Source organism: Pogonomyrmex barbatus, unplaced genomic scaffold (assembly GCF_055798465.1).
Source record: "Pogonomyrmex barbatus isolate J1 unplaced genomic scaffold, ASM5579846v1 scaffold18, whole genome shotgun sequence".
Classification (NCBI taxonomy): domain Eukaryota; kingdom Metazoa; phylum Arthropoda; class Insecta; order Hymenoptera; family Formicidae; genus Pogonomyrmex; species Pogonomyrmex barbatus.
The window spans coordinates 6827708-6840078 of NW_028297114.1; the positions used below are offsets into that span (position 1 = coordinate 6827708).

Consider the following 12371-nt stretch of genomic DNA (forward strand, 5'->3'; position numbering starts at 1 on the left):
CGAATACTCTCGTGTATGTATATGGATCCATGCCTATGTGCGGATAAGTGGAAAGAGTAAAAGGGGGCGAGTTTTCGTGCGATTCGCGAAGTGTATCAACCAGAGGAATGAGAACGAAGAGATTGAAGAGAGACGAGAAGAATAAGAGTGGAGAAGTAGCACGGAATCTAGGATAGTAGTCCTACCGTTTTATCATCTAACTAGGCGAGGACAACGACAAAGTCGGTGGTGGAGATGGTTGGTGGTAGTGGTGGTGGCGGTGGTGGTGATTTCGTTCCTTTCCACTCTCGTTCGCTCCTTTGCCGGCCGGGTTTATCTTAAATGAGACTCCCGGAGGGCTTAACTCAGCTTGCCGAGCTTACTTCGGATGCCTTTTACTTGTGCCAGGATATATCTCTGATTGATTAAATTCCTGCAATTACGTCGCGTCGTATATCTCACCGTCGATTCACCTAACGGAAAGCACATTGGACAAAATTGAGATTCGGATAGTGAGACCTGTTAAGATTGCATCGTGTATATGAATTGCCGTGTCAGCGATGTGTTTTAAATTTTATTGAGGTACACGTTCTATTGACACATTGGCAATCCAACGTTAATTGAACCGACAAAGTTAATTTTATTTTAAACAAGCAAAAACAATAATAATGATGGTATTTTTATTATCGAGTATGTGAAAATGAACATAAATTTGTCATTTAATATTGACACATGAGAATGAAATTGATCATTTTCAATAATTACAATTGTACTTAGATTCCTAACAGTATTTCTTCTTCATAATGTTTTATTACACACACACACGCACACACACACACACACACACACACAAAATTCCAAATTCAAGTTTCTGTACAAATTCAGGTTGAAGCGATATATCACATTTTACACATTTTATACTTTATAATTGTATGCATTATTATTATAGTAGACTGCAATAGATATTACTATTATTATATTTGATATTGGTGCGTGAATATAGCGTTAGAAATATACAATGTAAATTACGGCTTTGACAATGCGACGCAAGCAAATCCGAATAAGCGATGCGCAACAATGCCAAACGATTTCCGCAATTGTTACCATTATCGTTTTAATTATAGCATTTACGATCACGCTGGTCTCAACAATGGTAACGTTGCCGAATCGTTAAAGATACATTGTTACTACGTTATAATACAACGATACCGATATTATTTTCCGGCTTGACGACATTATCTGCAATCACTGTCAAAATGAACAATGCGTGGAAATGAGAAACATCGTTCGCAAAAAAAAAAAAAAAGAGAGCCCATTAAAAAGCTTGCATCGAAAAAAACAAAGATAAAGACGAAGCATAATAGGTAAAGAATACGCAAGAGAGAGAGAGAGGGGGGAGGGAGGGAGGAGATAGGAACAAGATGGAAGATCAGACAGCAGCAATGCGGATGAGTTATTAGATCCGGCGTATCCGGTATTGCGTCGCGGATGACCAATAGTTTCACCGAGGGATTGTTGAAGGTTCCGGAGCACATTTCCGACTTCCGCCTGGTGAATCGTCCTTCCGTCTGTCCTTATCACTCCTTCTTCATCGTTTTCTTCCTATCATCATCATGTGGTCTCGTCGGTTTTTGGAATCTATTGCAAAATATGGGAACATTGAACTGCTCGTAAAAAAAAAAAAAACAAAAAAAACATTGAAAGAAAGATTGGAGGAGGGGAGAAGAAGAAACAAAACTTGAATTTTTTAACATTGCTATTAATCACGACAATTTTCTTTCTCTTCGTTCCTTTTTACTTCACCGATTGTCTGCCTCTCAGAAGATATCGTTATTCTCGTAACAAATAGTTTAACGGAACGATACCGGTCAATTCGTTTTCTACACTGCACAAGAAATAATGATTTTTGAACGTATTGTTTTGAAAAATATTATTAAAGTAACAAGATAAATGTAAGATTGTAATTCAAATATTAGTACAGTATTACGATGATATTTTTACATATTCATGTCCTGATGTTAAATATAGCTAACATTTCTTCATATCTACAATTATGTTACGAGTCAATGTTAAGGATTTGTAGAATATATTTTCTACATTTGTACATTTGTAATTCTCTCTACATTTATAATGGTTATATTTTCTTGTATATAAAAATTAATTATTATTTACTAATAAATGTAAGATTTGGACTATTTAATGATTTATATTTCATGAAAGGTTCTTTTTGGTATAATTATTTTATCATTATATTATTAGTATTATTTGATATTATTATCGTACGTGTGTTACCAGTGCAATATTTACATTTAAAAAATCCAGCTAAGATGATATAATGAAAGATAATAACATATGCAATATGAGGAACATTTAATCGAGAATATCTGATCGAAAGGTGGGATCCCTACATTAAACGGTGTAATTGAATTAATAAGCGTCACGAATGAATATTCGCGAGGCGGTTACGAGTTGTCAGACGAAGTCTTGTGAAAGTGAAACCCGACAATTTGTCCGACCTGGTTTAACCTACGGCTAATCCTTCGCTTCAGTACGCCGCAGCTTCGAAGTACTTCTTCGTGGACCTTTTCGTCGAGCACTTAGCGCTCTGTGCTTGGTCGCTAATTAAGTCGTCAATTCCGAGCGGGTCGTCGGGATAAGATGAAACTTGGGTGCTTCCTTTAAATCTTGAGTAGAAGTTCGTTACTGCACTCGGCCACGGTGAACTCCGAAAACTGATGGTTGTTACTTAGACTGCTCATATCTATCATGGTTTCCTTCGCCCTCTCTCCTTTGCAAGCATCCTTGCCATTTGGTCTCTCTCTCTCTCTCTCTCTCCCTGCCTTCGCTCCCTCTCTGCTCACCCCCTTTCTCTCCATCTTTCTCTCGTCGTCTCCATTCGCGGTTTTAGCACCCTCCTCCGCGAAAGCTCCTAGAAACTCTGTCGGTAACGTTAGGTCAGGTTATATCGAACCTAGGAAACCTCCGGCGAGGAAGAGAACTCGGCTTGAACTTCAGCGAAACTCTGGACGGAAACTCGGCGTGAACACTCGGTGTGTCGCCGCCAACTAAGTTGGATAGTACCAGCAACTAACCTCTGTAAGGATTCTTCGCTCATCTAGAACGCACCGGTGGCAGTCAGAGAGTATGACCACCTTACACGCCTTCGTACCTTCAGCTTTGATTCTCTGCCTACCGCTATAAATGTGGGCTAGACATTTTGCCAGGCAACTACTAATGTTGTTCCCATGTTCCACTGTCGAATTCGTTGGAAACACTTTCGGATAGCTAGTTAGTTTCGTGAAATTTCAACGGTAGCCCTCTATTTTCAATTTCTTTGTTGTCAAATATTATTTGCGACATGTTTTTCATGTAAATTTTATTAATTTTTTTATTGATTATATTAAATAAAATTCGAAAGAATTATATAATCTTCTGGTACTACACTTAAATAATCTTAAAAAGTCTTCTGAACTTTTCAGATTTTGTATGAATTTTTGTTCGACAGACTAGAAAATCGTGAAAGCGTATCTTCTTACCTCGTCTTAGCTTCTAACTTATTTTCTTCTCCTATTTTAAAGGAAGCAGCAATTCCGTTTCGCGGTCGAACTTCGACATTCCACTACTTCGAACAAGTCTGTCGCGAAAGTTTAATTAGATCTACCTTAAGGCAATTCCACGCCCTTCTGCCATCAGTCGCTACGGCAGCAAGTTAATGAGTCGATAGTAAATTTTATTCAGTTACACAGATAGTGCTTTTAATGAATCTGAAAAAATATTCGTTTATAAGATAAAGATTTCACTAATTTTATTACACAATTAGTTAAAAAATTAAATTTTTATTATTTTATATGTTTGTGTTTTTAAAGAAATTATTTTCTTTTCTTCTTGGTGTATTTATATAATTTTGATTTTTTTAATTGTAATTAAATATTATGACTATAAATTTTATTTCAGAGAGAAGAACAATTTCCAAAACAAAATATACTCTAATGTGCTTTTATATCTAATCATTATATCTAATCAATAGCAATGAAGAAATTTCCTTAATGGAAAAGCCTTCTCAGATTTTTAACCCGCGAACGAAACATTTTTGTGTAGGAATTTAGATGGATAACAATTAATATAATTACTTCATTTTTTATCAATGATTGAATCGCCATGAATAGCAGTTTCCTAATCAATGGATTTCGTGTGACGATAGATGGGGAGAGAGACCAAAGGTTCATCGGTAGCTTTGTGGATTTACACAATACCTAAATACAAACGGCGAACCGACGTCGACCGGGGAAACTTTATTGCATTACGCCATGCGGCGTTTTTCTTATCGTCGCGCGGTCGCGCGTTGCACTGTAAGCTCTAACCTCGTATAATTGACCTTCTACTTTGGCTTAGCTCTAGGACAGAAATAACGTTCTTCATTCTGTGGTATTCGGCCTTCATCGTAAAATCAACGAATTCCCCGGATGACTGTGAAGAGACGCGCGAGGATTCTCGACGCCGTAAGAAACGGCCATTAAGACAGCGATAATAGCCGACGATAATTCGCCTTTGTTAATTAAAGCGTAACGAGGTGATAGCTCAAAGATTTCATATAGTGGATCCAACTATGCGATCTTCATCTTTGATTCTCCGCAATGCGACTCATGATTTATTCACAGAAAATTCTTGGCACGCTTTTATAGATTCTGATTTTATCTCAAAGTAAATTGACGTAGATTTCTTTCCATTCCATTCAAACTTAATCAGTTAATTATGGAATTTTTATTTGCGTTAATTTTTAAACATTACATCACACACATATACGACGCAATTTCTTTTTTACTTTATTTATCGTGTTATAAAAAAGCTATATTTAAATTGTTTAAATAGAATTAAATTTACTTAATTTTATATGCAATAATAGCATTTAATCTTACATAATGGATATTGTTATTTAATGTTGCTTATATTCTTATACGCAAGACATTTTCCTATGACGTACAAAAATTAATTTAATCTAATCGAATCCGATCACATTTAAGACACTTCGCCATGTACTTCATCTGAGTCTCAGCGACTTGTAATTTGCGGGTATAGATAGGGCCGACTTTATTTATAAGGAGAATCCTTGCAGAAACGCATCACTATATTGCCCCTCTTGGCTGTTACCCGCGGTTGGGGCTCTCTCCGTAACTTCTCCCGTCAACGTTGCATCGCGTGTTGCAAAGAGAAGAGCGATTCCTTAATTTCCCATATTGTGGCTCGTCTCGACTATCCCAGGACGCCCCGCTGCGTTATAGCGCGGTTTAATCACACTACAAGCGCGCATCCCTCGTTAGCGGAATATCGTACCCATGGTACCTATAATATGAGACTACATTCCACGCGAAGTACACATTGCGAGATACAGTATGCCGTACGAGGCATTTCCGCCGCTTAGAAGTGGTATTTAGATTTTGTCGCCATTTTGTGAATCGATAATAACCTTTCGATTTTCTTTACGATATGAAAAATGAATCTCTACTCTGTCATGCTTTACGCGCATTATGCATCGAATAAATAAATATCCTTTTTGGCAATCAGGATATTATAGAACATGTATATTTTTTCGAGTATATCTCATGATTGCCTCGCAATCAGAAAAGAAAATCAAGTTTTTATTAATCTTAATATTCTATTAACTTAATAATTTTTAATTTATAATATTATTAATTGATATAACGATGCAATCTAACAATATCCTTTGATTCGCTAGAATGAAATGTTTTATATATATATATATATATATATATATATATATAAATCTCTCTTTCTGATATGCATATATCTACAATGCATCGTTTAAAGATTACGCGCAAATCTACGTATATAAAGCTAAATCTACAACAAGTAACTGTATATAATACGATTGAGATATGCAGATTAAGGGAAAGAAATTTTAGCATAATAAAAGCTTAGCGAAGCATCTCACAATGGCAGTCGTGCCCTCATACGTTTGGGATCTCAGCGACACTCGTCTATCCGTTTCATTCTTCCTTCTTCATTCCGCTTGTGTGTCGTCAGCTTCGATTGAGCGTTTACTGGCGTAGGGAGTAGGACGCAATCAGTGCCCTTGATTTATCGTGGCAATATACATTAAGATACCGACATTAAAACTAGGGGAGTCTCCCGTGGATTTCGAGGCTCCATTACTGCTTAGGATAGAGAAGAGAGCTGTCGTCACATTGCATCAAAATGCTTGGGTGAGATTGAATTCTTAGCTGCACTTGATATGTTTAATGTTTTTTTTTTTTTTTTTTTTTTTTGATCGATTATTTACATACAGAAGAAACCCATCTTTCCTTGCTTATTAGCAATTGCGAAAACTTGTAACAATTCATTCATATTGACTCTTACCAGTGACTAGATACATATTAATATTATCGAATATGAAAGGAAAATTATCGTAACTGCGATAATATCGTAAATAATTTCGAATATATTAGATGGCACATGTACTATATATATCCTTTCACAACACACACATCTACACATATCGATATCATCAATGTCACAAGCAAATTATAAAAATCAATCTGAATTATAAAACTATTAAGTTTTATATATCATATCTTAAAGATACTTTTATTATTTAATGTGTGTTTAAATAATTTTTTTTCCGAAGTATTAGCTTAAAAGAAACTTCTATCTGTTTCTTTTCTTTTTCTTTAATATGCTTGAGCAAAGATAAAAGTCAGAGTAAAAATTCACTAAAGTTAAGAATATTTTAATCTTACAAACGATAGAAATTTTCCAAATTATCAGTTTGTCGGAAGTGTGATACGCGTGACTTTGGTGAATCGCATCACAAAGCTCGCCGTGCTCTCCGATATGTGCTCCTCTCGATCTGCCTCACCCTTACCTCTTTGCCATGAAGAGACTGAGTATCGAGTGGTCATCGAAGTCTCGAACTACTCGAGAACTTTGGAAGGGATCACGGCGAGCTTGTCCAGTACCCGCCTGCCAATTACGGAACAGAGATCTAACCGTAGTAATGTGTAGTGTTTCCACCATTGTCCGCAGGACCAAGCGGGGCATACAGTCCGGATGCGACGATGGGCTACATGATGGACGGACAGGCGGCCAGTATGATGCACCGGCCGCCCGGCGATCCTACCTTCCACAATCAGTACCATTATCCAGAGTACTACGGACATCACTTATAAAGGTTTGTGTACATTACATTATTAATATTATCATTACCATTTCGATTAGTTTCATATACGCTATTCCACATACAAAATACAGTTTTTGTTTTTGTTGTTGAATTAAGCTTAAACGTTCGTTTTATCGTATCACAACTTTGGAGAGGAGGGGTAGAGGGGGGGGGGGAGGAGATGTTAAAAAAACATATACTATGCAAAGAAAAATATTGATATCAAGATTATATTTTATAGTTTATATCTTATAATCTATCATTAAATAGGATAGATTATTAAATTTGTCTTGATTTTTAATATTGAAATGTCTTCGCGTTAGATTGAGGATCGTTAACCTCGGATGTTTCAGGAGTACTTGCAAAACAGAATGGATGGTGAAACGACGGTTCTAACGACATGAGAAGCGTGACGGACCTATCGTGCTCTGGCGTAGATTAGAATCGGAGGACAACGATGATCCGTGACCTCCAGGACGACCACCAGGGTACACAGTCCTGACGATGTCTTACTACGCCGCACGTCGAAATCCGTGACATTTGGATGCTCGGGAATGAGGAAAAGAAAGGTCGAAGAAGTGAAGTTCCCACTTCAAAGAGAAAGGATAAGGCAGATGAAACGCCGCAGGAGGCCGATAAACGAAGATCGTGAAATTGTGGAAAAAAGAAAGACGATTACGCGAGGCGGAGCGAAGTGGCTGCGGAAGCGACGCAAAAATGAAAGAACACGAAAGGAATGAAGCAGCGACTAGGTCTCAAGAGTGACGCGGTCGCGAAAAAATTCATGTGATTGTTCTTTGTACAAATATCGCGGTGTAATATTGTAGTGATTGAAGAATTTAAATGTTAAATTTTAATACGATCGCGATCGAGATATATTAATGAAATATAAGTGATATATAGGCAATTTAGCGGGCATGTACATTAAAAAAGAAGAAGCAAATACACACCCGGTGCTCGCACGGAATAGAGAATATGTTCAAGTGCACAGACAACGCGAGAAAGGTATAAAAGAGACATTATGAAAAAAAAGTGGCAGTGTGTATATATATATATATATATATATATGTATACACACATACACACACACACACATATATATATATATATGTATACATATTATATATATTATAAATAAATATAAATAGCAAGACGAAGGATGAAAAGAGAAGATTATTAGATGGCACGAGAAATGTTTAAAGGTATATAAAACTAAACGGACGCAAAAATACAGAGGAGAATTAGGCCGAATGATATCGACGTGTGTGCCGGACTCGAGCGTCGACCATTCATTGCATATATATATATATATATATATATATATATCTATATATATATATATATATATATATATATAGGAGACATTAAAATTTGTACAGTTATTAATTATAAATGAATTTACTAATTAAAGGAAAAATATATTATATATATATATAAATATATATATGTGTATATATATCTATATATGTATATATATATATATATATATATATATATATATATATATATATACATACATATATACATACACATATACATAATGGAGAGTAAAAGAACGTGTGGCCCCCGTTGTAATATAAGTCGAGCGTTGTAGTTGGACTGGGACGATTATCGTATATTACTAACGCGTATTAGACAGAAAAAATTTTCCGCGCAAATCAAGAAAGAGCGGGAAATGCAAGTGGCGCGAGTGAGAGAGTACACGTACTGAGGAATCTTAAATATAAATAAAAACAGAGATATAGATATCAGTGAAAAAGAGAGAGAAAGAAAGAGAGAAAGAGAGAGAGAGAGAGAGAGAGAGAGAAAGAGAGAGAGAGAGAGGATTGAGGCTCTTTGTCGTACATTCGATGACGCAGCAATATCTCTCTGAGAATATCCCACCCTCTAAAACCCCAACCCAATCCAACCCCAGCTCTAATACACATTTATACATACATTCAAGTATATTTCTCTCAACTTCGTAAAAAGACAGAGGCATTATATGTAGACACACTGTACACGTAATGCAGAACATATTCTCCCATGATCATAAAAACAATTAAACAAAAATACACATGCGCACATATGCGCGAATTTACAGCTTTTATTATAATATATTCTGTATAACCAATTAATTGAATTGTGAAAAGTAAGATGAAGGAGAGGGCAAAATTCAATTGGGAGAATCGTCTTGCGAGCACGTGTTGATTTGCCTTTGTTTTTCCAACATGCTGGCTTTTCTTGCGAAAAAAAGTGAACAGAAAAACAAAAAAATTAGGCAAGAAATCGAGAAAAAAACGCATTGTTCTGTCGTTGCTTTTTTCATCTTTTCTTAACGTGATTCTGCGATTAGAAATTGCATCAGAGAAGGTAAGTATGTGCGAAGTAAGAAAAGAAACATAGGAAAAACAATGGCCGAAAATAATGGAATTTTGCGTACATCTATCATACATGTAGACTAGTATCATGGCTAAATTCTGTTATGGTTTAAGAATCTATAATATATATATTTCTATAATATATATTTTTGATTAATTTACAGCGTCAAAGATTTTCACGATAATATTTACTATTTCTTTTTATTTCCATTTGACATTTTTGTCTGTACTTCATCATGCTTAACAATATTTTTTTTATTACAAAAATACGGAATTTAACTTATTATTAAAATCTGTTTACATAATAATTTACAAAATTTTTCAAAAAGTATTAATATCAAATTTTATGTAAAAAATATCGTAAGTATTGTTGAATTTCTGAAACTGAATGTTGTGGTTTTATTTGTGAAATATTCATTAACAATTTTTGAAATAATTATAAAATTTAATATCTTTTAAAATTACACGGATAGAACAGTTTCGCTAAACGTAGATCTAAAAAAATAATTTTATTAGACATCAAAATAATTATGTAGAATGTTGAAATTGGTTGCTAGAATATTAAAAAATTTTGCAGTATTATCATTATACCTAAACGTCTTACTTAATAATGGTGCAACAAAATTATTTTTCAGATCAGTATTTAGTCAAATTTTTAAATCTTACAGTAAAATTATTCTTTCCGTATATATTTTCATCAATTGATTAATCAATTTATAACATCAATCGAGATTTTATCAAGCCGTTTGTTTGTTTTTTGCGAAAACGAGTGATAGCGATCATCGAGATGCTCGTAAACATGAGCATTACTTCTGTAATCATGTCGATGCTCGCAGACGACTTTTCTCTTGAAATTAGTAGCGAATTCGCGGTAAGAAAATTTTTTTTTTATATTTGACCTTTTCTCATCCTTTTTTTCTCGATAAAGACAGATCTTATATCATCACGACATCTCTAGTATCTGTCTTTCGTTCTCGTATGTGTGTGTTCCTTACCGCATATACGCTCATTTCATCCGACTTTGATTGTTACGATTCTTTGCAAATCCGAATATAAATTTCTTGTCTTTTTGCTTTCGATCGCATCTTTCTCGCATTCTTTTTTTCCTATTTCATGCATTTATTTTCGTCGCTAAATTCGATATTCCGATATTTTCGTTACTCAACACAATTATCGCATTTTTCTTAAAATTTTATTAAAATTATGATTGTCTTTTTAGCTAATATCACGTTAGTTACAAATACGCAGCTCCCCTCCGCCTCCCTCGAAAAAAGAAAAAAAGTAGAATGCAATCCTTTTTAATCTATATATTTTTCTTTTCCAATCGCTTGTCCCTCATTCCCCGTTATTAGAAGAATCTTTATATTTCTATACAAAATCTTATCGCGCGCATGTCCCTGACATACGTAAATATGTTAACGAGCAAACGATGACAGAGAGAAACGAACACGCGAATGAGGGAATAGAAGCGAGAGGAAAGAACATTTTTAAAGAAGGGGAATGAAATTTTCGAGAGATCTTTATAACGCGATACGCCATAACAGAGCATGTTTATTAAGAAAAAAAATTTTAATGAAATTAAAACGTCGATTATATGTGAGAGCGAATTCACGACGAATAAGGGTACGAAATAATAAAAACGCCCCTCGTTAACGTCACACGCGTCACGCGAGGACGTGTGTCTCGTTGATCTCTCAACGATCGAGACACGATGGTTCGTCCAAAAGGATGGATCATCGGTACCATCCTCTCTGATCGACGGAGCACTACGGACGACACGAATAGAGGACGAGGGAGCGAGAAGAAACAGAGAAAGAGCATAAGACAAAAATTTTATTAATATTTTCAATACGCCCGCATACACGAAAATCTTGTATAAAAGTTTTAATGTAACACAACCGCTCCTGCCGGGAGCCGAGTGACGCGTCGGCAATGCATTGGTGTTCCTCATGACATATCGTATTCGAAATTTATTCGGGAAAAATATTCCGGACGGACCACGCAGAAGATACGACAACAATCTCGAAATCGAATCGTACGAATCGATTTCTGTGGTTAAAGAGGAATGTCAGCGTTGCACATTATGTCCTCACGCGATCGGCGTTCTAGTATACTAAACCAAAAAAAAAAAAAAAAAAAAAAAAAAAGAGATAACCCACGTATACCGAAAGACTCAGGTGCGAGAAAAGTCAGTATAGTTATTGTCCTGGTTAAATCGGAAGAATTATTCAAATTCATAAGTTACGTCGCGTGTGCGTTGCGCGGACGCACGTGCGTGGCTCCTCTATGTGAGATGCGCGTTGATCGATCGTACGATCCATCGACCGTTTCCCCTTCGCAATAAGGTGGAAGTATAAAAAAGGACTCTGGTCTACAAATCGAGTTCTTTGATGCGAATCGCTCAAATTGTCTCGTTGGGGAAATTAATCATGATTACCGTGACGGGTGAGAACAGTATACGATAAGATAGGCAGAAATTGTATACGTTTCACGAGAGATTACGTCGTCGAAATTATGTGCGTGAGACCATCGATATAAATTTATTTTCTAAAATATAAAGTTAATTAGTTTTATGTTTCCTTCTTTATTACACATACATTTAATGAATTTAATGAATTTTGTACTTTATACGTGCAAAGATCGATTCTAGCATGTATAATTTCGGCGCACTTAATCTTCTCGATCAAGACTACAATTATATAACGCTGTATTATTTATTCTTTAATGATAAAATAATATAAAATTATGAAAAAATATAGTTATCGAGAACGAGACAATCACAGAAACTATTAACCGCCGACAGCGTTTCTCCTGTTATTGCGCGTAGTGCCAAAGACAACGGTATGTTTTTACGAATT

General features: G+C 35.5%; 1 protein-coding gene across 1 annotated transcript in view; it reads left to right on the forward strand.

Annotated features, from left to right (window-relative positions):
* LOC105429794 (homeobox protein homothorax) overlaps positions 1–11667 on the forward strand; it is a 167150-nt gene extending 155483 nt beyond the window's left edge. Inside the window, exons 6-7 of the mRNA XM_089075110.1 lie at positions 7021–7165; positions 7507–11667. Of these exons, the coding sequence (XP_088931236.1) occupies positions 7021–7163 (143 nt within the window). The 3' untranslated portion in view covers positions 7164–7165; positions 7507–11667. The remainder of the gene's footprint in view (positions 1–7020; positions 7166–7506) is intronic.
* Positions 11668–12371: the final 704 nt, after the last annotated feature.